This window comes from Trachypithecus francoisi, unplaced genomic scaffold (assembly GCF_009764315.1).
Source record: "Trachypithecus francoisi isolate TF-2019V2 unplaced genomic scaffold, Tfra_2.0 Lachesis_group15, whole genome shotgun sequence".
Taxonomy (NCBI): Eukaryota; Metazoa; Chordata; class Mammalia; order Primates; family Cercopithecidae; genus Trachypithecus; species Trachypithecus francoisi.
Window position 1 is genome coordinate 111,235,965 of NW_022681460.1, and position 18,180 is coordinate 111,254,144.

The 18,180-nt window shown below is 49.5% G+C and overlaps 1 protein-coding gene across 2 annotated transcripts in view; it reads left to right on the plus strand.

The window, feature by feature from the left end:
* The first annotated feature begins 7,938 nt into the window (after positions 1–7,938).
* CREBBP (CREB binding protein) overlaps positions 7,939–18,180 on the plus strand; it is a 163,966-nt gene continuing 153,724 nt past the window's right edge. Inside the window, exon 1 of one of the 2 annotated variants that reach the window (XM_033235916.1) lies at positions 7,939–8,821. In XM_033235916.1, the coding sequence (XP_033091807.1) occupies positions 8,737–8,821 (85 nt within the window). In that variant the 5' untranslated portion in view covers positions 7,939–8,736. The remainder of the gene's footprint in view (positions 8,822–18,180) is intronic. The other variant, XM_033235917.1, reaches the window with a different exon arrangement.

Genomic DNA, 18,180 nt, shown 5'->3' on the forward strand with positions numbered 1-18,180 from the left:
AGCAAATTGGGCCTAGTGCAGTGGCTCATGCCTGTAATCCCAGCACTTTGAGAGGCTGAGGCAGGTGGATCACCTGAGGTCAGTAGTTCAAGACCAGCCTGGCCAAAATGGCGAAAATCTATCTCTACTAAAAATACAAAACAACTGAGCTGGGCATGGGGGTGCACACCTGTAATCTCAGCTATTAGGGAGGCTGAGGCAGGAGAATGGCGTGAACCCAGGAGGTGGGGCTTGCAGTGAGTCAAGATCGCACCACTGCCCTCCAGCCTGGGCGACAGAGCAAGACTCCGTCTAAATAAATAAATAAATAAATAAATACAAGCAAATTGGAAATTCCCCCTACAGTTGAGGATGGCTATACTCTATGTGCCAGACATCTTCTGGATAGCCTTCCAATCGATCCCTTCACCCCTTTCCCCGTTGTCCTGGCCTCAGGAGGCTGACTTGGACAGGTTGCCATGTCTCGGGCCTGGGTTCCTAGTGGGCAGCCTCGTGGGAGATCAGAAGGAAGGAAAGGCTGGGCACGGTGGCTCACACCTGTCATGTCTGCACTTTGGGCAGCTGAGGTAGGAGGATTGCTTGAGCCCTGAAGTTTGAGACCAGCCTGGGCAACATAGTGAGACCCTGTCTCTACAGAGTGTAAAAAAAAAAAGCCAGGTGTGGTGGCACATGCCTATAGTCCCAGCAACTCCATGGGCTGAGGTGGGAGAACTGCCTGGGTGGTCAAGGCTGCAGTGAGCTATGATTGTGCCACTGCACTACAACCTGAGACCCTGTTAGAAAGAAAGCAAGAGAGAGACAGAGAGAGAGAGAGAAAGAGAGAGAAAGACAGGAAAGAAGGAAGAAGGAAAGCTAGGCATGGTGGCTCACGCCTGTAATCCCTGCACTTTGGGAGGCGAGGTGGGCAGATCACCTGAGGCCAGGAGTTCGAGACCAGTCTGGCCAACATGGTGAAACCCTCTCTCTACTAAAAATACAAAAATTAGCCAGGCATGGTGGCATGTGCTTGTAATCTCAGCTACTTGGGAGGCTGAGACAGGAGAATCGCTTGAACCCAAGAAGTGGGGTGACAGTGAACCAAGATCGTGCTACTGCACTTAAGCTTGGGCAACAGAATGAGAATTGAAAGGAAGGAAGGAAGGAGAAGGGGAAGGGGAAGGGGAAGGGAAAGGAAGGGGGGAAGGGGAAGGGGAAGGGAAGGGAGGGGAGGAGAGGGGGAGAGAAGAAGAAAGAAGGAGAGAAGGAAGGATGGAAGGATGGAAGGAAGGAATGAAGGAAGAAGGAAAGGAAAGGAAGGAAAAAAAGAGAGAGAGAAAGAGTGGTTACAGTATTTGGTCACCTCAAGTCAGCTGAGTCCCTCTGCAAAAGATCACCCCTCTCAAGATGACCATCTCTACACAATTCTTTTCTTTCCGGGTCTGGGAGGCTTTCCCTTCTGTATCTCTTTCGGCCTTGTGGCAGTTAACAGCTCAGCTGCTACAAGCCCTAGGTTGCTGCTCTATCCCTTATGGTTTCCTTGCAACCTGCCCTAACTGTGTACGCAGTTCCTCTATGAAACCTTCCATAAGTTGGCTGATTTTAAGTGTGCCATCTCCTTCTACTGGGGCTCTGCCTGATATAACCTTAAACCCAGTAAATCCACTTCTCAGTGTTCATCCGGTGATACTCTTAGGTGCACAAGGAAACCTGTACAAGTACATTAATTGCGGCCCTGTTTGTAACAGGAAAAAAGTGGGAACAAACCAGTCCCTTAGGAGGAGAATAGATAAATAAAATGTGCTTTGTTCCTGCAATAGAATACAAGACAGTGGCTAAAAGGAATGAGCTGAAAGATAGCACCTCACACCTATCGGAATGACTATTATCAGAAAAGAAAAGAACAAAACAGCATAAGTGTTGGTGAACATGTGGAGAAACTGGAACCCCTGTGCACTGCTGGTGGGAATGTAAAATGATGCAGCTGCTATGGAAAACAGTATGGGAGTTCCTCATAGAATCAAAAGTAGAATGACCGTATGAGACAGCAATTATCCCACTTCTGGGTATATACCCAAAAGAACTGAAAGCAGGCCGGGTGTGGTGGCTCACACCTGTAATCCTAGCACTTTGGGAGGCTGAGGTGGGAGGATCACTTGAGCCCAGGAGTTTGAGACCAGCCTGAGTAACATGGCAAAACCCCATCTCTACTAAAATACAAAAATGAGCCGGGCATGGTGGTGGGCACCTGTAGTCCCAGCTACTCTGGAGGCTGAAACACGGGAATCGCTTGAACCCCAGAGGCAGAGGTTGCAGTAAGCCAAGATCACGTCCCTGTACTCGATCCTGGTGACAGAGCAAGACTCCATCTAAAAAAGAAAAAAAAAAATTGAAAGCGTGGTCTGGAAGAAAAGAAATACACCCATGTTCACCGCAGCATTAATCATGATAGCTACATGGTGGAAGCAGTTCCGTGTCCATCAACAGATGAATGGTTAAGCAAACTGTGGTCTATCCATACGACCTAGTATTCATCGTTCATAAGGAAGGAAATTCTCTATTGGCACGGTGGCTCACATCTGTAAACCCAACACTTTGGGAAATTGAGGCAGGAGGATCACATGAAGCCAGGAGCTCAAGATCAGTCTGGCCAACATAGCAAGACTCCATAAAAAAAATTAGCTGGGCATGGTGGTGCACACCTGTGGTCTTAGTTACTCGGGAGGCTGAGGCAGGAGGATCACTTGAGCAGGAGATGTCAAGGCTGCATTGAGCCATGACTGCACTACTGCACTCCAGCCTGGATGACAGAGCGACACCCTGTCTCAGAAATAAAAATAGGCCAAGCACGATGGCTCACGCCTATAATCCCAGCACTTTGGGAGGCCGAGGCGGGCAGATCACCTGAGTTCAGGAGTTCGAGACCAGCCTGGCCAACATGGTGAAACCCCCATCTCTACTAAAAATACAAAAAATTAGCTGGACATGGTGGCGGGTGCCTGTAGTCCCAGCTACTTGAGAAAGAAGAATTGCTTGAACTGGGGAGGCAGAGGTTGTGGTGAACTGAGATCATGTCACTGCACTCCAGCCAGGGGGACAAAGCGAGACTCCATCTCAAAATAATAACAATAATAATAAAACAAAAATAAAAATAAAAATAAACACAGGGCATGGGAGAAGAGGAGATGAGCCCAGCCTTTGTAGACAACTTGTTCAAGTTTCCTTGGCTGGGGATGGAAGAGACAGGGTGGAATCAGGGCTGAAGCTGGAGCTGACTGCCAATGTGTTTGAGGAGAAGGAGGCACTGGGGTAGGTGAGGGAGAAAAGATTTAGGGGAAGTGATGGTAAAAAGCAACAGCGAGAGAGGCGGGTGCGGCCTCCCATGTGGAAGGCAGAGAGAGGGGAGGGGCCTCTCCCCTTTGAGCACTTGCTTCCCACTGCCCCAAATAGCAGCTGCCTTGTATGGTGCCTTGGTGTGCCAGGGACCCCATGCACCCTCCATCTCATTTCCACCGCACCTCAACTCTCTCAGCAGGTGAGGAGGTATTTGGTTTTTTTCTTTTTTCTTTCTTTTTTTTTTTTTTTTCCTTTTATTGAGACGGAGTTTTGCTCCTGTTACCCAGGCTGGAGTGCAATGATGCTATCTTGGCTCACCACAACTTCCGCCTCCTGGGTTCAAGCAATTCTCCTGTCTCAGCCTCCCAAGTAGCTGGGGTTACAGGCATGCACCTCCAAGCCCGGCCGATTTTGCATTTTTAGTGGAGACAGGGTTTCTCCATGTTGGTCAGGCTGGTCTCGAACTCCTGACCTCGGGTGATCCGCCTGCCTCGGCCTCCTAAAGTGCCGGGATTACAGGCGTGAGCTACCGCACCCGGCCGGGGTATTTGTTTTCAGCACAGCTAAGAAAAAGCAGTAGGTTTGGGACTTGAACCCAGCTCTGTCTGGATCTCTCCACACCACCAGACCACATTCTGCCTTTCGTCCACAAGGAACTGGCTGGAATCCTGCCCTCTTGGGACTATTCCCCCAGGCCTCTGCCCCGCAACCCCCTGGACTTCCACCCCTGGGGGATCAGTTACGGTTGTGTGCTCTTCTGACTTGGATTCTCTGCTTATCTTTTCAATGTGTGTTGTGTTTGTGTTTTTCTCCCCAATGCTGTTCTGCATCGCTTGAAGGCAAAGTCCAAACCTGATGCTATCTTTTAATCTATTTAAGCCTAGAAAGGGACAATCAATATCAAATTGCATCAATTCCATTTCTTTTTCTTTTTTTTTTTTTTTTGAGACGAAGTTTCACTCTTGTTGCCTAGGCTGGAGCACGATCTTGGCTCGCTGCAACCTCCGCCTACCGGGTTCAAGCAATTCTCCTGCCTCAGCCTCCCAAGTAGCTGGGATGACAGTCGCCCGCCACCATGCCCAGCCATTTATTTGTATTTTTAGTAGAGATAGGGTTTCACCATATTGGCCAGGCTGATCTTGAACTCCTGACCTCAGGTGATCCACCAATCTCAGCCTCCCAAAGTCCTAGGATTACATGCGTGAGCCACCGGTCCTGGCCAACAATTCCATTTCTTTCTCTTTGTTTTTATTTTTTAGACAGTATCTCACTGTTGCCCAGACTGGAGTGCAGTGCTTTGATCATAACTCACTGCAGCCTCAACTTTCTGAGCTCTGGTGATCCTATTGCCTTGGCCTCCCAGGCAGCTGGGACTACAGGTGCACGCCACCACACCCAGTTAATTTTTTCTAACATTTTATTGTAGAGATGAGGTTCTCACTGTTGCCTAGGCTGGTCTCAAACTCCTGGGCTCTAGAGATCCTTCCACCTTGGCCTCCTAAAGTGCTGGGATTACAGGCGTGAGCCATCGTGCCCAGTCCCTTGGTTGTTTTTTAATGTGGTCTCTGAGACTGGAGAAAGTGAGGTTTGTGGAAACAGCAGGAAGCCTTAGGTGTGCACTGGAGTGAAGCCCCTTAGTGGCTGGGTGACTTGTCCTCCTTTGGGCCTTATTTCCTCATCTGTGAAATGAGGACAATTTTTCCTTCCAGGATTGTAGGAAGTGCTATCCATGGGATACATGGCAGAGCGGTCTGGTATCCCCAAGGCACTCACTTGTCAGTGGTGATCCCCAGCGAAGTGAGTGCAGGCCAGAGCCACGTTTCCCTCCTTGCTCTTCTCCCATCAGTGTCTGAGCTCAGGGTTCTTTGAGTCAGACTGAAGGGAGAAGACATTGAAACAGGAGAGAACAATGAGACAGAAAAATGGACTGCAGAGCAGGTACATTTTGAGGGTGGAGCATGGAGAGACAGGAAGACTAGGGGCTTTGGAGAGTGAGGACCTGGGTTCCAGGCCCAGCCTTGCCATGTCTAGGTCATTTACTTCTGAGTCCTTGCAACTGGGTTCCCTTGCTTTCCTCTGTAAAATGGAAACCTGTCAGGCAATGGTTGAAGTTCCTGTGCACACTTCTGTGTAAACCACTTAGCAAGGGAACCCTGGGGGGCTGCATGGTGTCTGCAGTGCCCCAGAGCAGGCCCTAAGGCCTCTACGTGGCTGGACACCTTGTCCCTTTTGAGGAGTGGCCTGGAGCCACCTCAGGCTGGGGCCCACCCTTTTCAGTGACCTGAAGGCCTCTAGGACTCAGGGCACCTGACACAGCTCATCACTCATTTATTCAATTTTACAAACCTACTTCTTCTTGCAGAGCACTGTTTCTGTGACTAAGACACCACCTTTGCCTCCAAGGAGCTCAAAGACCCTTGGTGAGATGGACATTCAGATACACGGTGTGGCCTGCCCTGTGCCACTGATAAACTTCTTGCCTTTCCTGTGCAAATTGACTTTTTGAATGCATCCATTTATGGTTTCCAGGGTATGCTATTTTAACTCCTTGAATATATGGGGATCTCTTTATGTTTGGCAAAGGGGATTAGCACAGCCTCAATGCCCTTGGGATTTTCAAGAGCTATTTGAGGCATAAGTAAAAACGTGAACTACTTCAGGGACAGTGGAGGGCAGGAAGATGGGGCAAGGTGTGTTATGTGTTCTCTCACAGAGCCCAGAAGTGATATGGGAGCCGAGGAGTGGGTTAGGAGGGCTTTCTGGAGTAGGTGACATTTGAACTGGGTCCTGGAGGATGAGTTAGAATTTGCCAGGCATGTACTCTTAGCACAGGGAACAGCATTTGATTAAAAAAAAAAAAAAAGCCTGAATGATGAGAATTGCCTACTGGCCAAGTGGGTATAGGATGATGATGGTGAAGTGAGGCATGTAAAGTGGAAGAGACAGATTCAAGAGGGGTGTCACGGTGCAAGGTTTTGAGCAGTACAGATAAACAGAGAAAACCAGAAAGTTCACTCAATCTTGACACTCAAGGACAGTCACCATATGTACATATACCTATGTTTTTAAGAGAATTCATACATGTTCTTTTTAAAAGAAAGACTACATATGCAGTGTTTTCTTTTTCGGTGTCAGGGAGTTCTGTTTCGTTTTGTTTTTGAGACGGAGTTTCACTCTTGAAGCCCAGGATGCAGTGCAATGGCGAGATCCCGGCTTACTGGCCTCCTGTGTTCAAGGGATTCTCCCGTCTCAGCCTCCTGAGTAGGCTGAGATTACAGGCCCACGCCACCACGCCCAGCTAATTTTTGTATTTTTAGTAGAGACGGGGTTTCACCAAGTTGGCCAGGCTGGTCTTGAACTCCTGACCTCAGGTGATCTGCCATGACGCCTAGCCAGGGAGTTGTTTTAAACAGATGTTTTTCCCTCTCTTCTCGGGATGTTAACTTTGGTGCTGGGTGGGGAGAAACGTGGCAAGCAAAGAACAGTTAAGTGAGCAGCTGCCACCATAGCCACCGGGACAGTGCGGGAAGAGCCGTCTCCCAGGTAAAGACTGTGGGTAGAGGGGCACCTGGCGGGTGAGAGGGAGGAGTCTGCGCTGACTCAGGGTTTCTGGCTTAGGAAACAGCGGTGCTGCTGATACCCTTATGAGGAAGCCGGGCTAGTTTGGAGGGGCAGATAAGTAACTTGGATGGGAACACCTCGGGTGTTCGTGAAAGCGTCCTGCGGGCTGTGGTCTCGCGTGGGGGACTCCCCAAGCCCGCACCCCTGTCTGGGGCACCTGCGAGGCGCCAGGCGAGTTGCCTGGGGCGGGGAGTGCGGCCTGGGTGTCCAGGCTTAAGCCCCGATGCGCGGGCCCTTCTCCGCCCAGGCCGGCCACTCCGCTCTCCCAGGTGAGGATGTCGGCCCCACCGCCTCGGGCTGTGAACAGGCGTGAGGCCCCCTTACTCCCTAGTGTCACTCCCTAGTGTCGGGCGGGACCCGAATCCCGGCCCTGACACTTCCTGCCTCGATGACTTTGGAGAAGTTGCTCTCCCCCCTCCTGCCTCAGTTTCCCCTTCCGCCCACCTCGTCGGCAGACCTGAAGGCGGTCTGTAACCTGCAGGGCCATTCCACTTCCCTGGCCGGCTGCGAAGGCTAGTGGTGCGGCTTGGGCTGGGGTCGGCCCGCCCGTCCCCGCCCGACGCCACCGAGGAGGGTATCGGGCAGGGACGCGAGGAGCTGGGAACACGCAGCGCCGCCCCAGCGGGACGGGCGGGCCTGGGCTGGCGTCGGATCCGCGCTGGAGAGCCCAGCCCGTGGCCAGGCCGCCGCTCACGGAGCCCGCTGGGGCCCGGAGCCCCGGCCCTCGCCGCCTCGTCGCCATCAGAACAAAAGCCGCGGCTCAGCCCGGAGCCCGGGCGCCCCGCAGGCCTGGCCCGCGCCCGGCAGCCCGGCGCCCTGCGCTTCGCGGCCGCCCCTTCGGCCCGAGCACGCTCGGCTCTTTCCGCCACGGCCGGCGCAGGTGGAGGGGGCGGGGCGGGGGCCGTGCGTGGTGACGCCGCGGGGGGGTGACGCACCGGCGTGCCCCGCCCCCACCCCCTCCCCGTTCAGGCTCTGGAAAGAGAAGAAAAAAAACTTTCTTTTTTTTTTAATTGAGGAATCAACAGCCGCCATCTTGTCGCGGACCCGACCGGGGCTTCGAGCGCGATCTACTCGGCCCCGCCGGTCCCGGGCCCCACAACCGCCCGCGCACCCCGCTCCGCCCGGCCGGCCCGCTCCGCCCGGCCCTCGGCGCCCGCCCCGGCGGCCCCGCTCGCCTCTCGGCTCGGCCTCCCGGAGCCCGGCGGCGGCGGCGGCGGCGGCGGCAGCGGCGGCGGAACGGGGGGTGGGGGGGCCGCGGCGGCGGCGGCGACCCCGCTCGGCGCATTGTTTTTCCTCACGGCGGCGGCGGCGGCGGGCCGCGGGCGGGAAGCGGAGCCCGGAGCCCCCTCGTCGTCGGGCCGCGAGCGAATTCATTAAGTGGGGCGCGGGGGGGGGGAGCGAGGCGGCGGCGGCGGCACCATGTTCCCGGGGACTGCCTGAGCCGCCCGGCCGGGCGCCGTCGCTGCCAGCCGGGCCCGGGGGGGCGGCCGGGCCGCCGGGGCGCCCCCGCCGCGGAGTGTCGCGCTCGGGAGGCGGGCAGGGGATGAGGGGGCCGCGGCCGGCGGCGGCGGCGGCGGCGGCCGGGGGCGGGCGGTGAGCGCTGCGGGGCGCTGTTGCTGTGGCTGAGATTTGGCCGCCGCCTCCCCCACCCGGCCTGCGCCCTCCCTCTCCCTCGGCGCCCGCCCGCCCGCTCGCGGCCGCGCTCGCTCCTCTCCCTCGCAGCCGGCAGGGCCCCCGACCCCCGTCCGGGCCTTCGCCGGCCCGGCCGCCCGCTCCCGGGGCTGTTTTCGCGAGCAGGTGAAAATGGCCGAGAACTTGCTGGACGGACCGCCCAACCCCAAACGAGCCAAACTCAGCTCGCCCGGCTTCTCGGCGAATGACAGCACAGGTGAGGAGGGGGTCCGGGGCGGCGGGGGCCCGGGGCGCGCTGTCACCCCCACCTGAAAGAGCGTGTCCGGCGGTGGTGGTCGCGGATACCGACCGAGCCGGGAGCCCGGAGCAGGCCCCGCAGCCCGTTCCCTTCGCCCCGCGCCGGAGGGTGGAAGTTCGTCGCAGGACTGTCACTGGGCCCGAGTTGGGCAGCACACGCCCGGTGCACTCGGCGTCCCCGCACCCGTCAGCCCTCCTCGCGGGGACCCGAGTGGCACTCCAGGAGGGAAGAAGTAAAGTGCAGCGTGTGGGTTTGTTTGGTAATGTCCTACGCATCCATCGGCGGCCGTGTCCACACGCGTGGCCGTCTAGAGGAATGACAGCGGAGGGTACCTTTGATGCTTACAGAAAGCAAGATCGCGGCCAAAGGTAGCGCAGTGTATTTTCTGGATTGGCGACACATTGACCAGGCTGCAGTCAGAGGATACTCACAGCAGCCACCAGCTTGCGAGTTAGAACCGAAGTTTCTTGGAATGAGTGAGTTCCTTGGAAAGATGCTTAGTGCTTATTTTCAAAACTCCTTGTTTTTTTTTTTTGTTTGTTTGTTTTTTTGGTTTTTTTTAGTCAACTGGTCATTCCATTTTTCAAAACCTAAACTTCGTTAGCAAGATGTCATTAAAGTTGCTGTGGTGTGTTTCATTTCCATGTGTAACTTCAAAAGAAAGTTAAACAGCAGATTTAAGTTCATTTGGGCTGTCATCTCCATTTGAGTTTGTGTTGCTTTCACAGTGTAGATGTACAAAAAATTATTTTAAGGCATGTAGGAATTTCAATTTTTCAAAAAAATGTAGCAGGATACTGAATAAATCATCTTTTGTTTGTTTGTTTCCTCTCATTAAACAGCTTCCCTGGAAACTTAAGTAATCTTTGCTGCTTAAGAGAAGTATTTAGTTTTCTGTTCATTCAGTAATTCTGGGTTCTACTGCGCTGGTTCATGGTAACATGAACTAGTTGTATTTCCTCTTTTAGAGCTCTCTCCTTTGCAGCAAAAACTTGTGTGCCGCTGCGAACAATTCCGTCTCCAGCGCAGCTTGCATTTCTCCAGTAGTCTTGTAGTGGCAGCATCTGAAAATCAGTTTCTAATGAATGAGTCCAAATTGAACTACATTGCTGCCTTCAGATTTGCGCTAGACACAGCTGTTCAACTTGTGGAAATAGTTCTGTGAGCGACCACTAGCATATTCAAAAAACTGCTATTGCTGTCGAAACAAAACTTGAATTTTGTGGCTTAAGTTTGAATACAATTCCTGGAATCAAGTTATGATAAGCGACATTTAATATTAACGTGGAAGAGAAAAACCGTTTTTAAAAATCAATCATAAGGAGATTCTTATTTAGTTAAAATTTCTTAAACAGTGGGGAGGAGTAAATGATGCTCATGGTATGTAAAAATCACTAATAATGCTTTTCTTTTTAGCTGATAAAAGTTGAGTTTGACATTAATCTTATGAAACGAACTTACTGAAGTGAGAAATTTGGAAACAGTAGTTTAATTGCCGTTGTACTGCAAAGCAGATCTCCGTTGCTTCGTTAATCTTGCTGTGTTTGAGTAGTCTTCAGTTCTGTGAGACGTAGATCATACGAGGCGAGTTCAGCTTTGAAGCTTGTCTTCTGAAACTGGTAACCTGGGTGGCTTTGTAGCTTTGCTATTGTTGAATGAATTTGTTGTAGATTTTGTCTGAAAAAGGAGGACAATTAGTAACGCAAGACTTAACAAAAAGGCTTGTCCTACTGTGTACATCCAGCTGTTTCCAAAATGGAGCCCAAAGGATAGCTTTTTCCATAGTAGTTTCCATTATTGGATGATCAGATGCTTAATAACAAGTTGATCAGAAAGGATTTTCCACACTTAACCAACTTTTCCCTCTTCCTTTCCAGTTTTGATCCTTGTAAAGCACAGGGGCTCTTTTGTGGGACCAAAAGTCAGCTTTAAATGACTCCGATTTAATCCAAAGTAGAAAGTCGACATCATACTTAAGTTGGGTCCTGGGTTACACATTCATCACCATCACACTATTGTGAAAGGGTCTGTTAGTGTGGGGGACCAAGGAAGGGATCATTGTCAGGCACATTAAACAAGGGGCTGGATGCCATGGCTGATGCCTGTAATCCCAGCACTTGGGAGGGGGAGGCTGGTGGATCAACTTGAAGTCAGGAGTTGGAGACCCGCCTGGCCAACATGGTGAAACCCCATCTGTACTAAAAATACAAAAAAATAGCCAGGCATGGTGACATGCACCTGTAATTCCAGCTACTTGGGAGGCTGAGGCATGGGAATAGCTTGAACTCGGGAGGCAGAGGTTGTAGTGAGCCAAGATCGCGCTGCTGCACTCCAGCCTGGGTGACTGAGTGAGACACTGTCTCCAAAAAAGACAAGGGACACCTTGTCTGGTGTAACTACTAGTCTAAGAAATTGAGTAATGAGATGGACAGAGATCTTAGGGATGTATATTAAACAAATAAATGGCTTGAGTTTTTATATTAAATACATTCAAAGGACTGAAGGCATTTGGTTGGGTGGGACAGACCTGAGAATAACATTCTTGAGAGACTCAATCTTATTTTAGCGAGAGGATGTGTCTCTGAGGCTCCCAGGGGAAAATTGGGCCTAGGGGAGCAGGACGTATGCCCCGTGCATGAGATCAAATTTGAGGGAGGGGTCCTCTGTCTGGGAGCTGAGGGGTTGAAAGGAGGAAGAGGCCTTGGCAGCCTGAGAAACAGGAGCTACTTGGACTGCAGTGCTTGTCTGTAGAGACTGGCCTGTGGGGCCACCAGTGTCACGTAGATGTTTCTGTGCAGAGTGGCAGTGAACTGAGAGAAGAGTGCCCCCGACACTGGGGAGCTGCTCAGCCAGGGTGCTGCTCATCGGGGGCATGGATGTTGCAGACAGCACTCCCTAAGGTCAGGCAGCACCTCAGAGTGAATTAAATGTCACTGCCACTGATGACAAACAGAAGTCGCTGAAGGCTGGGAAGCTTACGCAGATGTGATGCAGAAATAGGGAATGTGCTGCGAAGGAGGGTAGCAAGAGGAAGAAGGAAAAACAGTACCTTTCACCCCGCTGAAGCAGCAGCCCCGGAGAGGCACAGGATTTGATGGCCTCAGATGTTAAAGTAGCATTTTCTTATATTATGTTGAAGCCTTAACACTTTCTCCTAGATGAGGTCTTCCTTTACTTGGCACCGTTACAAAAAGTGGGGACTTCATGTTTCCAGTATATAGTTAGTTGGGTGTTTTGGAAACTTCTGTATTTAGTATGTCCAAGTTAAAATAGTATATTGTGTCTTTCAACAGCAGAGATTCATGATTTAACAGTATAAGACAAATATCCAGGCAAGCAGTAGACTTTGTTTTTGTTTTGCTTTCTGTTTTCTAGGGTTTTTTTGGTCAGCTTTATCGCAAAATTTGCACACAACAGACTATTTATGAAGTTTTTTGAAATTGCAGGCCAGGGTGGTGGCTCATGCCTATAATCCCAATGCGTAGGGAGACTGAGACAGGAGGATTGCTTAAGGCCAGGAGTTGGAGACCAGCCTGGCTAACATAGTGAGACCCCATCTCTATAAAAAAAATTTAAATTAGTTGGGTGTAATAGTACAATCCTTTAATCCCAGCTATTCAGGAGGCTGTGGCAGGAGGATCGCTTAAGCCCAGGAGGTTGAGGCTGCAGTGAGCTGTGATCATGCCACTGCACTCTGGCCTGGGTGATAGAGTGAGACCCTGTCTCTGGGGGAAAGAGGAAAAGAAAAGCTACATTCTGAAGACTGAACATAGCTATTTCATCTTGTGCTGTATAAGTGGCTCTAAGCAGTTGTGATTACATTTTATGACGTGAATCCTTTTAAATGCAATAGGGAAGCTTATTTAAAGAAAGCGGTGGCGAATACAGTTGTCAACCAAATGATCTGGTATGTATGTCTGGTATGTATGTATTATGTATCAGAGTGCTTTTCTCCACATCACCTCAGTTTGTTCCTTACAGCGTCCTGTGAGGAAGGGAAGATGCTGTTACTGCTATTTTCTAGGTGAGGAACTGGACTTGAGAGGTGATACAGGGTCAAAACCAGATCCAACCTAGATTGTTAAAGTCAATGGTTCTATGTATTTGTTTGCTAAGTCTCTATCTGTAAACAATGCACTTACTTGAACGGAGGACCCAGGAACCTCCCATGCTTGGTAAGTTTCAGTAGCGGCCCTCCCGCACCGAAATGAGATCGCTGGGGGGAGGTTTGTAACCACCTGTGGTGGGGGCAGCCAGGAGTGTATTCTTCCTCCTGGGTTAGGGGCTCCCCCTTTTTTCCCTCTGGTTCTGGTGTTATCCTCAGCGTGAAGTGTGTGGGCTCATGTTCCTGTTTACCTCAGGGAGAATGAGAAACAGTTATGTTACCCCATCAGTGAGTTCTGTCTAAATAGGAATAAAAGTTGTCATAGAAACCTTTAGGGCTAGGACATTTTATGACCGTGCTTCACTTTTGAATAACAGAGGGGTGACAGCGGTGACCCCATTCAGAGGTCCTCAGGGATGAAGGTAGGCAAGGACAAGTCCTGTGCAGGGCACCTTAGAGGGCCTTCAGAAGATGGAAAGTGGCTCCTGGCTGAACATTCAGATTTGATTCTGTAAACAGAATTGAACATAACTTACAAAGAGAATGAGTCCTGCAGTCGTTAGTTGATGCTTAGATTAGTAGCCTGTGTTTTCACAGCTTCTAAGTTGTGCGTTGTAATTGTGTGGCAAAGTATGTGATTACTTGGGGGGTCCATAATTGCTTGGGTTTTTTACTTGATGTATTTGAACACAGGAAAATGATTTTTGCCAAAGTGTGTCTTACCTTAGTTAAGATGAAATGTACCTTATTGTGAGTTTCTGAAGATTGCAAAAGCTTGTCAGTTTAGTTTTTGGGGTCCCATTGGTGAGGGCACCCCTCTTTACCTCACTCAAATCAGCTCTTCACATGTATTCCAAGAAACTAGAGGGCATGCTAAGAGGTGTTTCTCAACAAAGGGTTTGTGCTCAGATGCGGTTGGTTGTAGCTGAGGAATTTGACTGCGCGCTTTCCCAGAGCCTTGGTGTGCTAATGGGGCACTGAGCGAAGGGCTGCAGTTGGACCACTCTCAATCCTGTTTGACCCTAGAACTCTTTGTAGCCTATTTATGGGTCTGCAGACTTTCTCTGTAAAGGGCCAGAGAGCACGTGTGTGGCTTTGTGAGCCATAAGGTCTCTTGTTGCAACTACTTAAGGCTGCCATTTCAGCAAGAAAGTAGCCATAGGCGGGTGGGCATGGCTGTGTTCCAGTAAAACTTTAGTTGTAAAGACTGGTGTCTGAGTACTTGACCCATGGGCTGCAATTTGGTGACTCTGATATAACGTGGGACTTCATTCTCTGAGCACCCCTTGGGGAGCACTGGCCTGCCGCGGCTGCACAGACAGCTTTAAGGAAAACAGCAGCAGGGCAAGTTTCCCCAGCTACATGAGGTGGAGCCAGGAGAGCCCAGGTAAGCAGCAGGCTTGCACGGGTCTCCTGTCTTGGAGCACTTCAGAGCTTAGCAGGGTCCTCTCCCTCTGTCTTTTTTGTTCTGTGGATGACTTGATTTCAAATCAGACGAGTTGATCAGAAAGCCAGGTGGCCCAGTGCATTTTTCTTTGTTCTTTTGCTTTGTGTCAACCCCGGTGGCCCACATGGTATTTCTCATCCCTCTTTGTCATCTCAGGCTCTGGGCTTCCTCCCCTTCCTGTGACACCAGAAGGTGAGGGTCAGTAAGAACTCTAGAGCCTTTCCACAGCCCTTTTCCCAGTGCTTCCCTCCCCAGGGACAGCACCTGACAGATAGTAAGCCCTCAGGAAATACTTGAGGGAATTGGTGAAAGAGTTATATGATATTTGTCCCTTAAAGTTCTCATCATTTTCTTGTTAAGATTTTACTTTTAAGCAAATTGCCACCTATCTTCAAGTTGTGTCTGTTATTTGCTTCCATAATCCAAGTTCCATACCCATGGGCTCCCACCTGACCACCAAACCAGCTGGCCTTAGGAGTGCTGGGGCTAGAGCATGTTTGGGGCAAGTTATATCAGCTCTCTGAGCTCAGAGTCTCCTCATCTGTAACATGGAGGTAATAACAGTTCCCATCTGAGGGTGGTTATGAGGGTAGCCTGAGATGATGTGTGTCTGGCATCTACGCTCAATGAGAATTGACACTGGCGTTAACCAGGGACGTTGTTATACCTTGTAGTCCTAGGACTTACTGGGGGTGCTAGTCTGATTGGACCAAGACCTGTTTCTCAGCAGTTCTGGAAAGGACAGAAGCCATGTGCTCGTATCCCCAGAAACCAGTGTGCAGGCACGCGTGTGGTAGTGTACCACATACATAGCCGGGAATTCTGTCATCTATACCATTGATTCTGTCTCCATTTTTTATTGTATTTTTAAAAATAGGAACATGATGGCCATGAAATTTTAAAATTATGAGAACTTAAATGGTGTGTGTTCTGAAATTTTTCTTTTAAATCAGATCAGGATGTACACTGAAAATTGATAATTTTGAAGCATATTTCATGGACCGATTAAGCAGGAAACAAGTATGTGATTCTGTTTCTTTACTGTGTGTAATTTATCTTGAGGTACCTGTTAAACAGTAGCAGTGTACACAGGATTCTGATAGATGGATGCCTGTGAGTAACTTAGAACCATCTTGATAAGATGAAACCTCGAGGCAAAACTTAAGGAAAGAATACAGAAATGCAGTTAAGTGCCAAAACTCTGGAACCAGAAAGGGTGATCTGAATAAGTCTTCATTTGCTCCCTCCCCTGTTTCCTGAGTGTCCCCATGTGCGGAAGTCCAGGACTGCATGCCCCAGTGGGAGGCAGACCCTGGCATGGTTGAGGAGCCTTGGGCTCGTGTGACAGCCGTCCTGCCGAGTCAGCACAGAGCCAGGAGCTGGGGAACCTGCCTGTTTCCATGCATCCCTGCTTGTTGGGGAAAGCACCCTGACCATGACAGTTTGTTTCCTGGGGTATCGTTGTAGGCCCATGGCTTGCTTGCATCTGAGTCCTCTTCTGGTTGTCCCCAGACAGTCTCTCCTAAGCTCTGAAACTCCTGGCCATGCCGTCTCCTTTTTAGCACATGTGCCCAGCATTCCGTTTAGTCCTCTCTGAGGCCTTTTCCTTGCAGTGCATCCCTCCAGATACACTCCTTGCTTTAACTGGCAAAGGATGCTGCTCTTCCCAGTCAGGCTCAAACTTGGCTTTCAGGAAAATTCTCCCATTGCATGAGTCTTTGATGCAGAAATGTAAGCCTTGGGAGCAGTGCCTGTGGGGGCTTTTGCCTGTTTTCCTTTCCCTGGGGCTGTGCTCTGCTGACAGGGGTGCCACAATAGGCCATGAGCAGAGTCCCTGGGGCGTCCTGGAGTGGTCAGGACTTGAAGAGATTTGAGCATGGGCACACAAATCAAATTGGGGAAGGCTGTGTGAAAGGCATAGAAGTAAACAAAAGTGGCCCCTCTCTTTTTAAAGTTTTTTAAATTAATTTCCTAGACAGTATAGGCAGTGACTGTGGCTGTATTTAAAATACTGCCTTTAGGGTGTTTTCTGGTTCTAAATTTAGGAAGCAAGGCTATTTTTGAGCTCTGTCTCCAAAAGTTGAATTCCTTTTAAAACTTACCCTTAAGAAAGATTTGGATATTATCCCGTGTGACATTTTCCCCCGTGTTTCATTTCCATTAATCAAAAGACTGTTTAGTTGAACCATCGCTAAGAATAGTAAAATCTAATGGGGAAAATAATTCTACATGATTAAATCTGACTTTACTTTCCCATTTCTAGGTGTCCTGTCTGCTGTTGTTTGAAAATGTCTTAATTTGCCTTTCTAATATGCCTGTACTATGCTGTATACAGTAGGTGTATCTTCCAGTTGCACCTAATTCAGCCTTTCGAATTTGAATAATCTATGATAAGGAGAGAAAACTAGCTGTGTAGTGGAGTTGTACAATTCTGTTGCAAAGCAAATCTTTTTATAATTCAGAAGCTGCTTCTCCTCCCCCTAGTTTGGATTTTTCTTATTAAAACTGCACCACCTAAGCATGTTTTAACTTTATGGTTAAAATAACCAGTGAAATAGAAAAATAAATCACTGTTCTCTATGATAACCTGTAGAGAAGGCTTGTACGACATTTAAATAAGGAGATTTGGGTATTTGATTACAAACTGAATCAGGACATTCAGGAGCTATAGAAATTTATCAGGTAATTAGGATTTGCTTAGACAATTATGGACTCTACGAGTTTGACCCATTTGCTTTGGATTAAAATATTTTGAGTATTTGTCACCTGATTAAAAGTAGAACCTTCTAACCGTGAGTCACAGTTGAAGGAAATGTCAGAGCTTTTTATACTGGGAGGCAGTGTGGTGCTGAGGAGGGAGCTCTGGCTCCTGCTCAGAGTGGGCTCTTGAGTCCCAGCTCCCAGCTCATCAACGCTGTGACTTGGACTGGTGACGTCACATTTGAGTTTTGCAGGGTGGGGTGTATGTGTGTGTGAGAGAGAGAGACACACAGAGAGAGAGATCTCTAAAAGGGACTTTTTACCATGCAATATTCCATTTCTCTCCTCTCCTCTCCTCTCCTCTCCTTCCTTCCTTCTTTCGTTCCATCCTTTCTGTCTTTCTTTTCTTTTCCTCCCTCACTTCTTCTTTCTTTTCTTTTCTTTTCTCTTTTCTTTTCTTTCTTTTCTCTTCTCTACTGTACTCTACTCTTCTTCTTTCCAATGGGGTGTTGCTTGTCCAAGCTGGTCTTGAACTCCCAGCCTCCAGCAGTCCTCCTGCCTCAGCCTCCTGAGTAGCTGGGATTACAGGTGTGGGATGGAGTCACTGTGCCTGGCTCTGTTTCTGCTTACTTTGATTAGCTTGGTACATTGGGCTACTAGGGTGCCTGGCATATAGCAGGTTGAGGCAGCTGTTATTATTGTTTAATTGTATGGGAAAATATGAGCCATCACCTACTTCTTCGGCCAGTGAGGACTGAGTTGATGTAGCCTGACCCAGAATCAGGAGGCTTCTTACTGAGTACATGGGAAGCTTCTGCCCCTACCTATTTGGCTTCCAGTACCAGCTCTAGTGCAGTTTGGGAACCAGTTTGTAAGAAAATGAATTAAGAGCTAAGATTCGAGAATCTTACAAAATGGGTAATCGTTTGACTCATTTTACTGCGTCTGTGTTTGCAGTTCAACTGTTCTTTATTGGAAAATTGAACTCTTAATTAAATGGAACTGTGTTTCTAGTTATTGCTTCAGAACAAGGGCTTGATTTAGATTAGGACTTAGAGAAAAGGG